Raw genomic sequence first — 17,549 nt, forward strand, 5'->3', positions numbered from 1 at the left:
CGATTAAACTTCCACGTTGTATCTTTTGTTGTTAAAATGTGGAGCTGTTTAAAAAAAACTTTGGAAAATATTCAATTTCATAAATCGATCATCAGAGTAGATGCACGAGTAGAAACGCATAAATAGAAGCGAAAATTTAATAATACCAAATTCGTATACTGTTTACAAATTTTGTGGTAAATAAATGTTTATTAATAGAATAGGAATGAACGTAAGTAATCGTCGTTGGACGGTGCACTGGGAATTTAACGAAGAATACTTCGCGTGAACCTGCAGGAATCGTTTAATTAACTGAGTTTCGAGTTCTGTTTCATTACATGGTGGTCGAAAAATTTCTAACTATATGTGACGCAAAATTTCTAAGAGTCTTCTAAAATTTCTAAAAATTTCTAAAATTCTATAATCCCATATTTTTACATGCCTTAAATAACGTCGATAAAATAATTATCATTATCAAAATGTTTCGCCCGCTTTGATATTTTGTCACTCGGTATATACGTACGTACATATTATAGAAAGAGAACAAATGTTTTGGGCCTTCATTTTTTGTATCAAGTGAACTTCGCTAGACGTAAGAGAAAAAAAGCTTAAACATATGGTAGCTTGAAGAAGACGAATGATGAGAACGAACGGAAGAAGGAAAAGCGCAGAGGGACTCGTGATATCGTCCACACGCGTGAACCTGTATACTTTCATTCAAAGAATAAAGTAAAAAAGAGGAGAAACAATAAAATACGTGCCGAAAAATAACGAGAAAGAGAACAAGAGCGCAAGACAGAGAAAAAGAAAGAGAAAGAGCGAGAAGAGGTGAAAGGGAAGGGGAAGCGAAGAAAGAAAACGACAGCTAAGTTGTTGGCTATTCCGTCACGTTTTCACGCGGTAAGCACACGACGCACGCGCGCGAGCGCCAGCATAAGCACAAGCGCAAGCGCGGACGCGAATGCGAGCGTGCGAGTATTACCAAGGGGTCTTCGTGTACCTACACGACTTTCCTCGATTATGCAACTGATGAGCTAGAGCCAGCTATTTCGGACTACCGTGCTGATATCGTTGATTATACGTGGGTCATATAGACCCCCTCCACCTTTCTTTCGCTCTTCTCACTTGTCGTCAGTGAAACTTTCTTTTCTCCGCGTTAATATTTCAAATCCTGCAACAGGATATCATTAGGCGAGTTTATTAAACGTTACGTTGCGTGTAACAGCTGCTAGAACGAGACGAGTCATCAGTTCTTGATCCGATGGAATCGAAAGTGTTGATAGATACTACGCAGATGATAAATTTCGATAACTGCCGTTCTTGCGAACGCGCGTTAACGAGCTAACGCCGTTTTAATGAAAGCCTGTTGAAACGTACGATTTTCTGACTACGCGTGAAAAGACTGGTTAAAATAGAACGGATAACGAAATCAGAAAGTAATCCGAAAATCTGAAGAACGACGAAGGAATTGCAATTACACAATCTATTAGAAGATTCCCGCGGATGTCGCCGCTTTTGACGACTGAACTAATGAAAAACGGCTGGAAGCGCGGGCGTGTCCGGTCGTACTAGCACTGAAATGTCGGCTGCAGATCGGGGATTACCTCATGTTTCAGGAAACGTTGCATTAACCTCTTGTCTCTCTCTTTTCTACTCGACTACACGAAGTACAAGAAAAAAAGTCGTCAAACGTGTCTACGATTCTTCGAAGCAGCTGTCCTATTCAAACGTATAGTAGTATTCAACGTATTTTAATTACGTTCAGCTTCCTTTTGCTTCGCAAAAGTCTGGCCCGCGAGAGCAAAGTTACATGCAACGAAGATTTAATAGGATCATTGCATAATTAATGTGCACAATCTTTTCAGCGAGAAATATCTCGAACAAACGCGTAAACGAGTCACAAAGTTCCTGGAAAACTGTGATTACATATGTATAATATAAGTTGAGATAAGTGAGCAGATGGATTCTTACCGCGAAATCACATTTCAAATTTTATGCCAATAGAAATATAAACGTGGAAGAGATTCCGCGAAAAATCTATGCTGCTGTCTCTATTCTTGGATGCGATCCAAGAATGACTTCGTCATGATCTTTTTAAGAAAATTTAAAAATTCTATTACATGTCTTAAGGAAATATCACCTACGTCCTATTTACAATTCGTATTAGAAATTTGATCTGCATGGACTGATTATTCTTGCTACGATTATACCGGAGGAGCTCTGCGTTTTAAAGCTGAAACTAAGCTTCTTCACGGAACATTATCAAGCATTGTCCTTTTGCTGGAAAAGACCTTTCATTTGCGAGCTAATGATTTATAAAAGAAACGCGATGGAAACAGTTGTAAAAGACATAGTTAACATCGAAATTATCGATATGTATAAATTATTTAATGCGAAACGTGTCTCGTAAAAGTTGCAATATCGATATTCAAGGAAGCAAGAATGATATCCATAAAGCGGATATTGTAACATGTTCCGATAAGGACATTGTAGGCTTCGGAGAAACATTACAATGTCTGACAATGAGAAATGAATGAATGTTCCGGCAAAGTAAAAGCGTTTCGTTTGAAAGATAAATTTCATCGTGGCGAGGAGTCTGACGAATACGCGATTTCGAGATCCATCTGGCGTGCTCGCTATTACTCGACATGACCAAAGAGGAGGAACGAAAGGAAGAAGATTTCTCTTCTGAAGTCGCGCGTGTCACGACCGTTACCTCACGACGACCGGCAGTTGCAACTCTCTAATCGACCGGGTACTCGTTAAGGAATTCTCTTAGCAGCGATCTCGTAATTAACCCGTGCATCGTTTTCTCCTCCTCTTACTGCTAAGCTTGCATTTTCGTGTCACAGTCTGAAGTAACATTCCCATTTTACACTTCTATGGTTCGCAAACAAATTTCTTTCCTGATAACGCAATATGACCATTCATTCTTTCCTGTATTTCAAAGAAAAGAAAAAGAAAACAATAAATAAACAAATAAATAAAATCGTGGCAATTTTTAATCAAGATTTTAACGCATTCTATTACTGTGATATAAAGCGCTTGGTAACCTTCAGCAAAGTTGGTTTGGATTGTTAGAAACTTTTTAAATGATGGAAAAAGAACGCGAAAGAAAGGAAAGTATCGTATAAACACTAAACTGATAAAATTTATTGGGTCAAAAAAGGAAAAAGAAATGATAATGATAGTTTTATCAAAAGGTCATAAAAAGTGGTCAAATTAGATAGAAAAATATATCAGTTGCGTTAATGATTTTTTTTATTTAACAGACATAACGGTATATGACGCAAAAATGATTAACATAACTAGCAAAGCCTAGATTAATCTAATCTAATCTAACATTAATTTCTTGTACTAAAAATTGTCTGTATGATGAATGTTACAATATATCAAACGAATCAATGAAGAATCAAAGAAAAACTAATTGAGTCTTGTACCCACTTTTTACACTGCTTTTTGTACCAGTCGAACATAATTTATCATTCTGTACACTAATTGTCGCTAATTGGGGCTCGCTATGCGTAATGATATTACGAGACCTATGTTAATAAAACTTCGATATATTTGAAATTTTCAAAGTTAATTTGTAGTTTGCACAAAATGTGTGCATATCCAATAAGGAACGAAAATCTCTACTATATCCTAACTTTTTAATTAGATTTAATATATGCTACATAATTCGATATGCTATAAGATGTTCGCGATGCCTAAGAAGTTTTGATCATATCTGTGAAAATGCTATATAAATAAATCAGCGTATATATGTATAGAGACAAGGCAGTGTTTAGAATATTTAATCATTACGACATGATTAAAAATATACCGTTATATATAAATAATTATTACCCTATGTTATATCAACCTTACATCCATTTGACAAAATTACAGAGATATTAGTTGAATATGTTTGTCGATTGCAATTACATATTATAATTAAGCGAATAAAATATGTAGTACCTTTGAAAAGTTACTTTATATGTGAATACTTTATATACATATATTTTATTAGTACAAAAATAAATTATAAAAAATATAAATAGTTTGTGCATTTAGAATATATTAATAAAACTAGTTTTCGCGATATATTGATTGTTACACGAATGTGATATATATATATATATATATATATATATATATATATATATATATTATAAAAATCACATTCGCATAACAATGATGCATATATATTAGAAAAATCACATTCATGTATCATAATAATCAATATATCGCGAAAACTAGTTTCATTAATATATCCTAAATGTGCAAACTATTTATATTTTTTATAATTTACTTCTGTACTAATTGCAGATATAGGCACCGTAACAGATACATTTTAGAATTCATTTAAATCTACGCTACATATAAGGACCCTTGACAAGGAAAAAATGTATTGTCCCATTTTGATTAATATCCTTTTGAACGTATCTCCTGCATGGACAATGTGCAAAGTAATAGGGACAATTGTAACGATGAAATGATATAGCTGTTTTCCGGGATAGGTATAAACTCTTTAATTCAAAGAATTTCTTGGTCAGAATTTCATTTCATAATCTCGACGGCTGGCTTTCAACAAGATCCTTCCTTCCTTTGTCGACTTTGATCCTCGCAGCTGCGCTTCTTCGAGCAGAAAACGCTCGAACGGATATGTCAATTAGGACGCCACTAATTCCCGGAGGTTGTGACCTTCCTCTCTCGGCCCACGTACGGGCCAAGTAATAACATAACTTGTTTGGAACACGAGATATATCGTAAGACAGGATCGGCAGAAAGAGAGAGGGTAAAAGATCGGTCTGAAAGCGTGCCTCGAACCACGCTGCCATTGGCATTGACAAGCGTGTCAATGCCGCGGGAACGCTTGCCTCCATTTTCTGTCGCTGCTAGCTCCAACAAGGTCGCGGTAGTTTCTTCGTATCATGATCGAAAGGTCATCTGTCATTTTTCATTCGTTTCGCTCGAACTTTTCGGATTGTCATATGTTGTATTATACTTACATTAATCATGTTATATTTGTACGTATTTGCTCCAAGTGTCGCTCCTTTCGTGTTTACCTTCGTTCATTTTGCTCGTGTTACAGCGCGAGATTTTCACATTTTTCGTTTTGCGGATAAGCAAGTTTGTATATAAAATACGATAAAAATGTACGTATGCGTATTCATTCATATAGCACGTACATTAATTATTGATTCCATGTAAAAGAGTATGTTTAAATACATATGTGTATAAATATTTCTACGCAGAAATAAAATATTTACAATTGCACGCAAAAGTGTTCGTACACTTGGCGACGCCTTTTATGAACATATCGTGTCTGTTATACGACACATTTTGAAATTGCATTGGCACCATAATGGCGTCTAACTGGCATAATTATATATATTGATAAAATTTTAAACGACTTTGGAGATGTATACACGAGTTACAAGATGTTTCCTTTTTTATCTTTATCTTATTATAATAATTTTGAGTACTTGTCACATCCGGTAAATTTCTGTAGCAGGTTTGGAAAGTGTACCACGTAGCTCTTTTTCTCGGCAGAAAGCAGTCGTGCAGAGAATTTATATCAACGTTCTGTCATTACGGAAGAGGGTCCTTTGGATGTTTTTTATGGAATCTTCTGGGTAGATTAACCGTGTAGAGATCCTTGGCTGTTATTGTGAAAATACGTCAGTCTGGTATTATATTTCCTTAGGTGGGTTATTTTTTCGGCTATCGTTGGAATTTCTTCCTAAATTCGTTGTGGCGTATGTGTCACGGTGTGTCAACTATTGTTCCAAGCACTATGGATACGAGATATTTGATATAAGTGTATTTGCAAATATATTTTACGCAGACTACAAAATCACTTATATATGCAGTCATCCATAATATTAATAAGTCTCAGTATCGAATGAGATCATCCTTAACGCTTATTGCTCAAAGTGACTATTCGTATTCATACTATTCATATGTATACTATTAGTATACATCAATGTATTAACTTTGTCAGATATCAGTTTGTGATAAACAAACCTTGCACTTTCTGTGTAGATTTTCAGCTTCGATTCAAATTTGTCCAATATTATCGTGGCACTATAGCGTCTTATTATAGTGTTAATAAAACTTCAAAATGTTTTATATAGCACACACGATATACGCACGTAGGTAAAAGTTTTCTATACAAAGTGTACGAATACTTTCGCAAATCACTGTACATAATATTCGTCAATAGGATTGGTTTCCCAAAAATTATCGTTTCAATCAGTCCTTTCTTCGAATTACTACAGACAACTATGGAATTCGATATCGAGAAAAATTCGATGTAATCTTTGAATAAATAATATCTAGATTTCTGAACAATGAATGTTGATGCAATGTCCGAATCTTCAACGTTCTAAACGTTTCTAGTTCAAACAATCCTGCTTTTATTAGTACGGTGCAATCTGTTCCGAATTGTTTCGTACACGTTCCAGTTCTTCGATGCAGATCTAAAACGTGGAAATGTTGCAACAAAACGCAACGTACATACCTATTATTAAACACACGATCGAAAACCGAAGCACCGCAAGTTACGTGATTTAATAAACTTCGTGAAAGTTTAAAATTTAAAAGCCGTAAACAATTGTTTTATTTATTTTTGTAACTAGAAATCGTCGCATACCATTAAAATAAATGATTTAGTCTCGGTACAATTCTATGGAAGTCTTGCAATTTAGGATCAGTAAATTAAAAGGAAAAATATATCGTTGAAACGACGATGCATTGTTATTAATTTTGTAAATAAAACTGTGCGTGAAATCTTAAATTATTACCTTTTTATTATTTTTTAATTATTATTTTTTAAATACCATTTTGTACTTTATAGAAATGATTAAAACTATCGTTATATCTTTCTAGTATATAAATATAAATATAGACCAACATTCCTCGTTTCTTTAAAAATAAACTCCTTTCATGCTATACCTAGTTACATAATTATTCCGTATTGAAAATATACATATAGTTTCTCACTATAGCGTTGTACCTATTATTATGTATCTTATCTATCGTCTATCGTAACATATATTTTGCTATTTATTGAAATATTCATGTTGCATATTAACCGTGTGGTTTTTAATGCTCGTTTATTTTACGTTCAAGCATTGCCTATTGAATTAACATTAACATTAAATCGAAATAAGCGTCGATATAAACCATGTTTCGAAAAAATACGAACGAAATATATAGCTTTTTGAAGAACAATTATACGATATATATTAATTGTAGTCCACATTATATTCGCAATAATTTTGGTTAAAACGAAGCGCGTAATTAGCGAACGTGTGCAAATAAAAGTCGTATTGCAAAATTATTATTATTGCAAAATCTATCATTAAGATATATGAAACGTACGATCAGTTATATGCTCCAATCCCAAAAGACCTCTGAGAGTTTGCGAATTAACTGGCCAGGGTCAATAAGTGGGGGTCAAACGAGCACGGCTCGTATCAAATTAGCCGGTCGCGGAGAAATTAACCCCCGGGCCAATTGCATGCTTCGCGGCCGCAGCCCTGTCAGATGCGCGACGAGGACGAACAACCAATCGCTGCAACGTTACATTAATCGCTAACGTTGTCTCTTTTTTTCAATCGTATCTTTAAACTCGTGCAAAAGCTATTCGAACGACACAAGAAACCGTCGTGTTTTACTTTATAGGAATTTCTATCGCGCAACAGTACAACAAAAGTTACTTTTTTCTCCAGACGATACTGTTTTACATAACTGCGTATTATTTAATATGTTTACAATCTAAATGTACTCTTTATCATACTTGAACTCTTTACGAACGAATACATCATTATTCCATGTTATCTTTGTCATTAATGCATTCAATCAACTGCGATATTCAGTTTACTGTCGCTGGATGGTACTTCAGATTGGACGTAAGAAACTGCCACCGAAGAGGCATAAACATCAAGAAGACAAATTTATTCTAATGATAGCAATACTCGATCTAAGTAACCGGTAATATGGAAAATCGCATTTTCCCTGATTAAGTATCGATTAAATAATTCCTTATCGCGCCATATAATATTCCAAACGAGTTCTTTGTCTTAATTTGACAATTTGAACAATTTGAAATGTAATCTGCCTTGTTTCATCGTCATCATTGGTTTTTTCGTCGTAACTTTCTTGGCATTTTTATTCGTTACTGCGACTAAGAGTTAAGATAGATTCTCCTTGTCGCTCTCCTCGACTAACAGTAACAACTTGGAACCACCAGCTCGCAATAATTGCACTTTCGCAAGAAACCGAGCAGATGATGCGAATGTTCTCTTGGCATTTAGTTTTGCCGTTAAGCACGGATGTGAAATGAAAATGCGAGTAGGAAATAATATGCGTATACATATGGACTTACCGGGCTTCCTGCGCGAGCTCCAAAGCACAGGAGGATGCGCGGAGGCGGCGACGGCAGCGGAGGGGTTACCGGCGGAGGCAGCCAGCTTGACTGCGTTCCGCGTACCTAAAACAAAATCAAAACAACGTTCATAACCGTGTGCGGTTAAGCCCTCGATTCGATACATATTTTTTGTCTTTTTTTCCTTTTTTATTTATTATATGAAAGTGTGTCGCGCGGTTGCTCGAATAGTAAAATACGGTAAAGCGTCATTTTCTCCTTTCTTCGCGTTTTCCTTTTTCCGTTCCACTGTATCAAGGAGGAAACGAAACACATACAAACATATACATACATACATATATACGGTTGAACCTTCGAATTAATAAAGAGAAAAGAAGGGAAGCTTTCGGATGGGAAGAATATTTTGTTCCGAATCATAATTATTTCATGTTGATAAATTATTTTACCGTTAAAGGTATTTTACCGCTGAATAATGCAATGATCTTTTTACTCCGCGTCTCTTTCAAAATTTATCTAAAAGTTCTTCTCCAAATATCGTAAACGTTTCAATGCATCTTTACGGTTGTGTCGCTTGGGACGCATCTCCCGTTTCACTGCGATAGTTAACATAATACATTTTGTTTTCCAGCTGATTCCAATATTCGTACAACAAAACATTTTGATCGAACGTTGGAATGTGTTGGTAATAGATGTTCAGATAATGAAGATTTCGCTGTACCTGTAACGTTAATATGTACTAGGTATCGTTAACTATAGCGATTTGTAAGATTGTCCGACGTTTGTGGTTATGCTACAATGTGCACTAACGGGGCGTAGGTGAAACTACGATGAGGTTTTGAAAGGTTGTTCAGAAAGGTTGAAAGAGTTTTGTTGAACCATGCTTCTGGTGATGTTGATATGTACAAAATGATGTTAAATATATGGAATGTGGGTATATGTATACATAATCCCATGACGCGTGAGGATATGGACGTTACTGGCGGATTTTCAAATGTGGCGGAACTGGGCAAAAATTATTGCCGCGGAAGTATACCATCCGTAAAGTGATATTTTGATCGACGTGATGGTGCTTTTATGGTTTGGACATGAAAGGTCGCCGTCGGAAAATAACCGTGAATTTTCCGAACTCACGGCGTTAGCGTGCGGCAATTAACCGAGAACAGAGCACAATGAAAACGAACAAACGAAACGTTGATTTTATTCATCTTGAACTATCCCGCACTGGTGAATAAAGAAAATAATTGGCAAACACGGCGTACCTATTATACGTCGCATTGAATTAAGAAAATATCGGAGAATTTATCGACGTACAAGTATAGATATTTTTTAAATAAATTAGGGTATCGCTCAATTTAGATATATTTCCCTCTTTTTGTGTTATGAAAATTGATATGACAGAGACAAAAGAGTCTACCCAGCCTTCAACAAACGTGCATTTATCATTTTTGATAATGAAACATAACACGAGCCAGTGTGTCGGATTACTTCGTCTTACATTCGCTTTAATAAGCTTTATTGACGATTCTTGTAACGACGATAATCTGACGATGTCTGAAATAAGCGGTTCGTCGTTTTTGTTTCTAACGATATAACAAGATCGTTTTACTTCATAAACAAATTTCCCTATCCTTTTGCTTTTATCTTTAAGGGCCTGCGGTGTTGCGTTATAAGCGTTACAAGCGTTAAAATTATATGCTAATGTAATGGAAATTGGACGACTCGCTTTAAGAATTAATCAATATTACACCACCGATACATCGAAAATAAGCGTAGTGCTCTCTTGTAGTTGTACATAGAGCACTGAAATATCCGAAGAAAAATTATTTGCGATTCTCTATGCCAATAAATTATATTCAATCTTTTAACATTTTCATCTAAAACAATCGTTTAACGTAACATAGTTAAATTTATGGATCGAGTTAATTTGGTAAATGATATAACAAAACTCAAGAATAAAATCAACTCTGTATCCCACTGGTAAAAAATTAAGGAAAGTGTATCTACAAAACCAATGGCAATGCGTAAGAAGGATTAGAATCGACTTATTTACGGGATAAGCAACACAAAGAATCAGTGGCTTTAGTATCGTTAATTTGGTAACCGAATGAATTAAAGCTTTGAAATATGTGGGCATATTGTAGGTCGAATACATAGTCGTTTATTTAGTCCGACAAATGGTTCTGTAAATGACATTTATCGTTAATATAAAAGTGATCGTTATCCAGATACAAACAGATGTTACTCTTTCGTTTAACATGCGAAAATTAACGAATACAGCAGCCATAAATATAACATATTTCGTCGGGGGTCGATAAGCAGTAACAATGTATAATATAGATAAGAGACATGCTACGATTATGTACAGAGAATCGATACAGACAATTAATTATATTAAAATAAATTATAGCTGATAAAATCATCGTATTGATTTTCTCCTGTGGCAAGTTCAGAGTATTATAAAATTAACGATGTACATTTACAATCATGAAATATACTCATGACATTCATTACAATCATGAATGATATAAGATACAATAATTTACAACGATTTCTATTAAAATTATAATCTTTATCGCGAAGCTCACATCCTCAAAGTTTCTCTAAAGAATACTGATAATTCATAGTGAAATTGCTAATATGTTTAGGTACTTTTGCCTCCTTAGAAAATTACCATCTATTGTTTATTAAATAATAGACACGAGATCCGGTTCATTTAATAATTTTAGAAATACACATGAGCCGCATATTTGCAATATAGATTAACTGTATAAATAAAACAAAAAATAGAGAAAATTGATGAAATGTACTATGAGATAAGCGATCGATTTATTCTTAAAGTTTAAAAAATTTCAAAATCTGAAATTGACCTCGGCCTGTGAATGGCTCGTAACTAGATACAGACCAATGAAAGCACAAAATCGACTTAAACAAAAATTGAGGGCGGCTTCCTAAAGTCTTCTTTGTCAGCGAGTAATTAACAGATATTTCTCCCTTTGTTTTTAAATGCATTCCAAAATCGTAACCTGTCTCGCGCTTAAGAAAGATTCCGTGTTCACGCCTGATTCGCACAAAATATCTCACCATAACGAGAAATAACGTGGAAGTTGGGAAACGAGCATCGCAGGAAATTACACACAAAACAGTAAATGAACATCGAACTTGACGAGAAGATGACTTACGAAAACAGTGAATGCTATCGTCGTTTTCAGGACTCGATGCGGAGGTATAGCTGCAGGTGCAAATGCAGAAGAGTTTCCTCCTGGTGTCGCGATTGGTGTCGCGATTCGTCTCGCAACGACCCTGCCGATCGAGTGCCATAGCGATCGGCAACACACCGCGTCGCAGCACGTTTACCAAGTTGAGGCGAGGCAAGGCGAGTGGAGCCGAGTCGAGTGAAAGAAAGAGGGTGGAAGTAGGTAGACTAGCGAGAAAGGAGGTGGAGCTGTTAGGCGAATTCTCTCTACTCATACGAGGATTCAGTATTAGCAAGTAGAAAGGAAGAGCGGACGTGCGTGTTTCGATACGATTTCTCATCGAGTCATCCTCCTACATCCACCAACTTGCTGTCCCTACGCGCGATATCGATACGAGGCTAGGTACCACTCGAATTCGAATTCACAACGGGGTTCATCGCCGTGGCAAGACGTACACCTCTTCGTGCCTAACACAATCATTAAGAAACGCGACCGTTAATTAAACGCCCTGTGATTACTAGGTCCAGTTGCGGAGCTCATCAAGCTAATGGCCGTTATTATAATTACGTCGATGCTTAGACGAAATGCTATTTTTGGTGTCGTTCGTGCGCAGCTTGCCGATACAGGCTGGGAAAGCTACACGACAAATTATTTCCGATTACGAAGAAGTAGCAGATGGGAGTCTAAATGCGTCCTCGGAGCATTGGCTGATGTATCCGTTTCCGTGACAGTAGGAGACTTCCAAAAGTTTCATTGCGTCGAATAGAGTAGAATATTATACGTCGAAGCTCGAAGGATGACCCAATTAAATCTTATCGCATGTAACTTTCTTTTACAGAGTTTAGTCAAGAGTAAGGAATATATAGTAGAGATGATTATTAATGATAAAATGGAAATTGCGATAGAGACGTTGTTGATCTGTTTCTCCAACGTACTTGGTTGAAGTTAGTCGAATCACAAATTTTATTTTCGCTTCTTCTTATTAAAAATTCTAAAAGAATAAATAACGTAAAGTAATGTAAGTGAATGTTAACGTAGTTTTTATCAAAATCGAAAAAAGTATCTTTTTAAACAATTAACCGCGGAATTTAGTTTTAGAAATCTCTCACGGGGTTAAGTCGTGCAGTGCGTAAATAAATACAAGCGACGACAAGTATACGCGTTAAACTCACTGAAATAAAGTTTTTGTTTGACGTGCATACTCGTGAAACGCAGTTACGAGCTAATCCATAATGCATTACTCTAATCGTATCATCTTTTAATTTTTTTCTAAATGTCTGTCATTTATTATCTGAAGCTTATTATTCTATCCTTTCGTTTAATTGTATCTATTTGCACAAAGAAAATTTGCATTTTAAAACGTTTATGACGAATTTTAATATGATACAAGCAAAATATTAGATCGTAATGTATTTGATATCTGTCTGGGCAATTATTCACCTAATTTGTACGAAGAATGGTATATATACTATATCGTTTATTGCTTTACGTAAAATTGTAGGTGTGTTGATTTATGTTCCTCGATCCCTTGCCATCTTTTAATTTGAAATAATATTGAAGGTTCTTCGCTATTTTCTTTGCAACGCTACACCAAATACATACGAAATTCAAATTAATTAAATAAAACGCAACGATACAGCAGTATTTTTCGAAAATAATGTTGAAAACATGATATCTTGCTGGCAGAGGTCTTCCAGTTCCAATGACACAGTTAGATACTTCGGCTAATACATTTACTTTTAACTTAGTTTTTAAAAGTCATAAGCATATTTATTTTAATTGAAAAAGAAAAGGCGGGTATTCTATGTGTTAGAGTCTAACATTCGTATATTTCAATAGTATTTTCTAGAGAACAACATGATTCTATCTGTTTATGTTACATATCCTACAAAGCTTTTAATTACATCATCATTTAGCTTTTCCACAAAACTAATTAGAACATTAAGCGATTAAAAAACAAATCTCGATGAATGAAATCAAGCAAAGAAAATCAAAGATCCAATCAGCAAATATTTGATGAACGTGAGAAATAAAATTATTAAACATTGGTATTAACTTCTTGTTACATTTACCTATAAATGAACGTACCCCGATGAAATTGCACATTATTTGTTCATGTAAATTTTGCTCGTTTTTTATAACTTTGATTATAACATATCAGTGGTATCAAGATAATGAGAACACAAAGAGCGCGCAGGACTGTGACTCGCTGTAATTTATCGTTGACATCTTTCATTGTCGGTCCTGTTTCATAAAATAAAAAGAGCGTGTGTCGCACGCTTAAAAGTTGAAAAACACGAAATAATCCAATTTCATATTTCGCAATTTTGTCTGCTTTTCCTCGGTAAATAAAGGCTTTAAAATAATTCGTATAATATTTAAGTCTTCATCCAGCGTTGATTGGATTAACTTTTCCTATTGTTTATTATTATTGGATTATTGCTATAAAAGCTTTCGCGTATTGCGTCATCCATCGTAATAAATCTGACGCGCAGGAATCGCTGAAACTTTTAATAATTTCAGATTGAGAATCTAAAGAGATTTCTACGTGATATCGTTACCAATCTATCGCGTAAACATGGTAAAGATGGAAAAATAATATGACAGGAAAGTTTTAATTGAAACATCTTGGCCTTATCCTCTGCAATTGTTGTAGTCAGTGAGAAGCTACTATCTCAAGCAAAATTGTTCAAGATTCTGTATATATGTACATATTGAAGAACTTATTCCGATTCTGCAGCAATCCTCGATGTCGTTTATATATGCAGAAAATCACTGTAATCAGTGACGGATTTAACCCTTTGGGTGCCTAATGATAATAATCATTTAGGGGCCCCTAAGCTAAACCAAATTTTGAGGAAGCTTATCCTGGCTAAATCGATGTTTGTTAAACCGATAAGTAATCGACATGTACGTTTAAAGATCGTTTGGCTGATCTGTCAGAACATGATATTCACTTGGACAGAGAATATTGATTTCATGTGAAGTAATTAAGATGCACTGGCCAGTTCAAAACTGCTTTCAAAACACCCATGGTTAGTCTCGTTGGAGGATTCAATCGTTTTTCACGTACTCTAGGAAACGCAAGAATCCTCCAAAACACTGTTCAGAATGGACCCATCGATCGCTTGATGGGCGTCTCGAATATTCGAATGACTATAACGTGCTGATTCGACAAACATCGTTTTAGCCAAACTAAAATTTTCATCCCCGGTCTTTTCGTGCCAACAAATATATTTTAAGTAATTCTGACAATCTATTAATCTGCTTAACAAGCACTTTTGGATACCGTAGAGTACCGGAGCCCGACACTTACAGCGTCATTAACGTCAAGATAAATCCGCCCCTGACTCTAGCACATGGAAAGCACGTAACTAATACCAATGCTTCTTGCGACGATGATACTCTGATATCTTCTTGCTCGCTTCTAAACGATCCTTCGTTTTGCTACAGGTGGTAAGGTGGACTCCACTGATTCAGAAGCTACATGTGAGTTTATATCGTTAAGTTACTCGAAGGGGGTGTGGAGAAACGCATACTTCTCCAAATCAAACCCGATACAACGAAATCAATTGCTGCATTGAATACTCCGTGCTCCACGCCTATTTTAGATAATGAATTAATTGCTCAGTTTGTTGAGCACAGTGAACCCTCGTATAACGCGGCGGATATGCCCCGTATTATGGGAAACGGAGTTACGGGAATCGCACGTATTATACACGCACACAGAATTCGACCGAATAACACGTAAAAGCTGGCACGACATGATTTCTCGCGGGAAAATAAGGAAGAGACATGGAATAAAATTTGTTTCGTTCAACATGTTACGCAACATGTTATTCGGCTCCACCTTGTTTAATTAATATTCAATATTTAAGTTTATTACTAATTTATTAATTTATCATGGTCGGATAAAATTTAAATTTTCATAGTCCTGCCCAGTTGGGAACTAGTCGCGTTCGAGTACATTCGATCGATTTTCCAACTCGATTTTCTCCAAATCTAAGTCGTGAATGGACAAATTTTATTTCATATTTTTTTTTCGCGTCGTACCAGCTTCTACGTATTTTTCGATCGGATCCTGTGTACGGACTGCGAGTGTGAATTATGCAATTCAAATGTGTTTTAAAGGATTTCCAATGTAATCCTTGTTTAATTTAGACTAATGAATATATACAGGGGGGTTGGTAACTGGTGGTAAAAGCGGAAATGGGCTGATTTTACGCGAAAAAAGAAGTCGAAAATATAGAATAAAAATTAAAAAAAATTTTTTTTTAATTTTTCCATCGAGACAACGATCTACAGTGAGATCCGCAATAACGTACCGCACGCGTACCGAGCGAAAATTCAAAGTCGATTTTCTCGAAAAGAAAGCCTCAAACGAAAAATTTTTATTCTATATTTTCGACTTCTTTTTTCGCGTAGAATTACCCCCTTTCCGCTTGTACCACCAGTTACCAATCAGTCTGTATATAATAATAGACGTACAATCATCTCGAGGTAGACGTTTACACGACGTACCTTTCGATAAAATCTGAAGATGGCGAATTCAGTGGAAACGCGTCAGTCGACGCTCCGCGATGATGCATCGTAACGCGTCCCACTGTTAGAATACCACGAGTTTGCTTCGAGTACGAAAAATTCAAAGCTGTTTGATAATAGCTGTATATAATGCAATAACTACGACAAGGTGATTGATGAAAGAAAACTTATTTCAATAAGCGTTCGAAACGATGACTAACCACTTCAATACGTTTCTATGAACGATTAACGTGTGACTCTCTATCTGTCTTTGTAACTTGCTGACTAATATTCTGTTTGTTACACTCTACAGAAAGAAGTCTAGGCGTGTAAAACCGATCCAACGTTGAAGGAACTTTTCTCTTATCGAGTATCATTTTCATCGCTTGTAAAAATGCATTTTTCTTCGTTGATCACTCTAATGTAGTTGTTTCATCATTCGTAGCTGTTACCGAACATTTCTAAATTTTTCCTACTCAAAGTTACACGAATGTCATGGTATTACAAGCTACTGCACTGGTCTTAACCTCAGCTGTGGTGGTAAAAGTATACAGTTCTATCTAAAGAAACACGAACGACATGGAAATCTTGGAAACTATGACTCTGAGAATAATTTCACGATTACCATCATGGATTTGCGCCTCGAAATTAAATAACGTTTCCCTCTGACGCCTTTTCTTATCCTATAATATGTGAGATATCTAAGGTGGTCAAATTAAGCGAGACACCCTGTACGTAGAAAATTAACGTACGAATATCTGAATTATCTAGAACTTCGACATTTATAGGTCACAGGACTGGATGACACGAAAATCATCTTGGAAAACGACTGCAAATAGTAATTTCAAAATAATGTGTTCTTTATAACTGATGACTCTTCGTTATAAGACTATCACTTGCTTGTTTCAATACCGTGTGCTATACAGTGGAAATTGTGAACCGAGGGAACGTTATTAAAAATTCTACAAAGTTAAAAATAATATAAAATCTTGCAGTATCTGGCGATATGGTTACTGGATTTAAGCGTAATTAATAATTAATAATAAACGAATAGAGTATAAACATACGTTTGCTTTTAGGTTATATGGCAAGTTATATATGGATTTTATAGCATAAGTGACCCTTTTCGTCTGTTCCATAGACTCTGGTAGCCTTTAAAGGGCATGTTAGGGTCGTTCTCCCTTCATCGCCTGTATAAGGTAAAACAGTTTGAAACATTTCAAAGGAACACTTAATCAAAAGGAGTCGTTTACATACTATATAGCGTGTGTTTAAAAAGCCAGCAATTCTTTTTTTTTCAAAATCATCCTCTCGTTTAGAAAAAATTAAAATCTAAGATCGCGTGACTTAGAATTCACTTCAGAAACTCCTCATATCATTACACGTGTTGTAAAATCGCTATTTTGATATTTCAACGATTGCACATAAAAGATACAGTACATTATAAAAGCGCAAAGAACATGGTTGTGTATTAAGCA

The 17,549-nt window shown here is 35.5% G+C and overlaps 1 protein-coding gene across 10 annotated transcripts in view; it reads right to left on the minus strand.

Moving 5' to 3' along the window:
* Positions 1-17,549, minus strand: part of LOC126866564 (dual 3',5'-cyclic-AMP and -GMP phosphodiesterase 11-like) — a 140,388-nt gene that overhangs the window by 67,786 nt on the left and 55,053 nt on the right. For 6 of the 10 annotated variants that reach the window (XM_050620321.1, XM_050620324.1, XM_050620327.1 and 3 more), the window contains one exon: positions 8,357-8,461. Coding sequence is in view for 2 of the 10 variants with exons in the window: in XM_050620317.1 (XP_050476274.1) it covers positions 8,357-8,461; positions 11,536-11,777 (347 nt within the window). In the remaining 8 variants the exon portion in view is untranslated. Of the gene's footprint in view, positions 1-8,356; positions 8,462-11,535; positions 11,778-17,549 lie in introns of all 10 variants that reach the window. The other 4 variants (XR_007689924.1, XR_007689925.1, XM_050620317.1 and 1 more) reach the window with 1 other exon arrangement.

The sequence above is a fragment of the Bombus huntii genome, chromosome 6 (assembly GCF_024542735.1).
Source record: "Bombus huntii isolate Logan2020A chromosome 6, iyBomHunt1.1, whole genome shotgun sequence".
NCBI classification, from domain to species: domain Eukaryota; kingdom Metazoa; phylum Arthropoda; class Insecta; order Hymenoptera; family Apidae; genus Bombus; species Bombus huntii.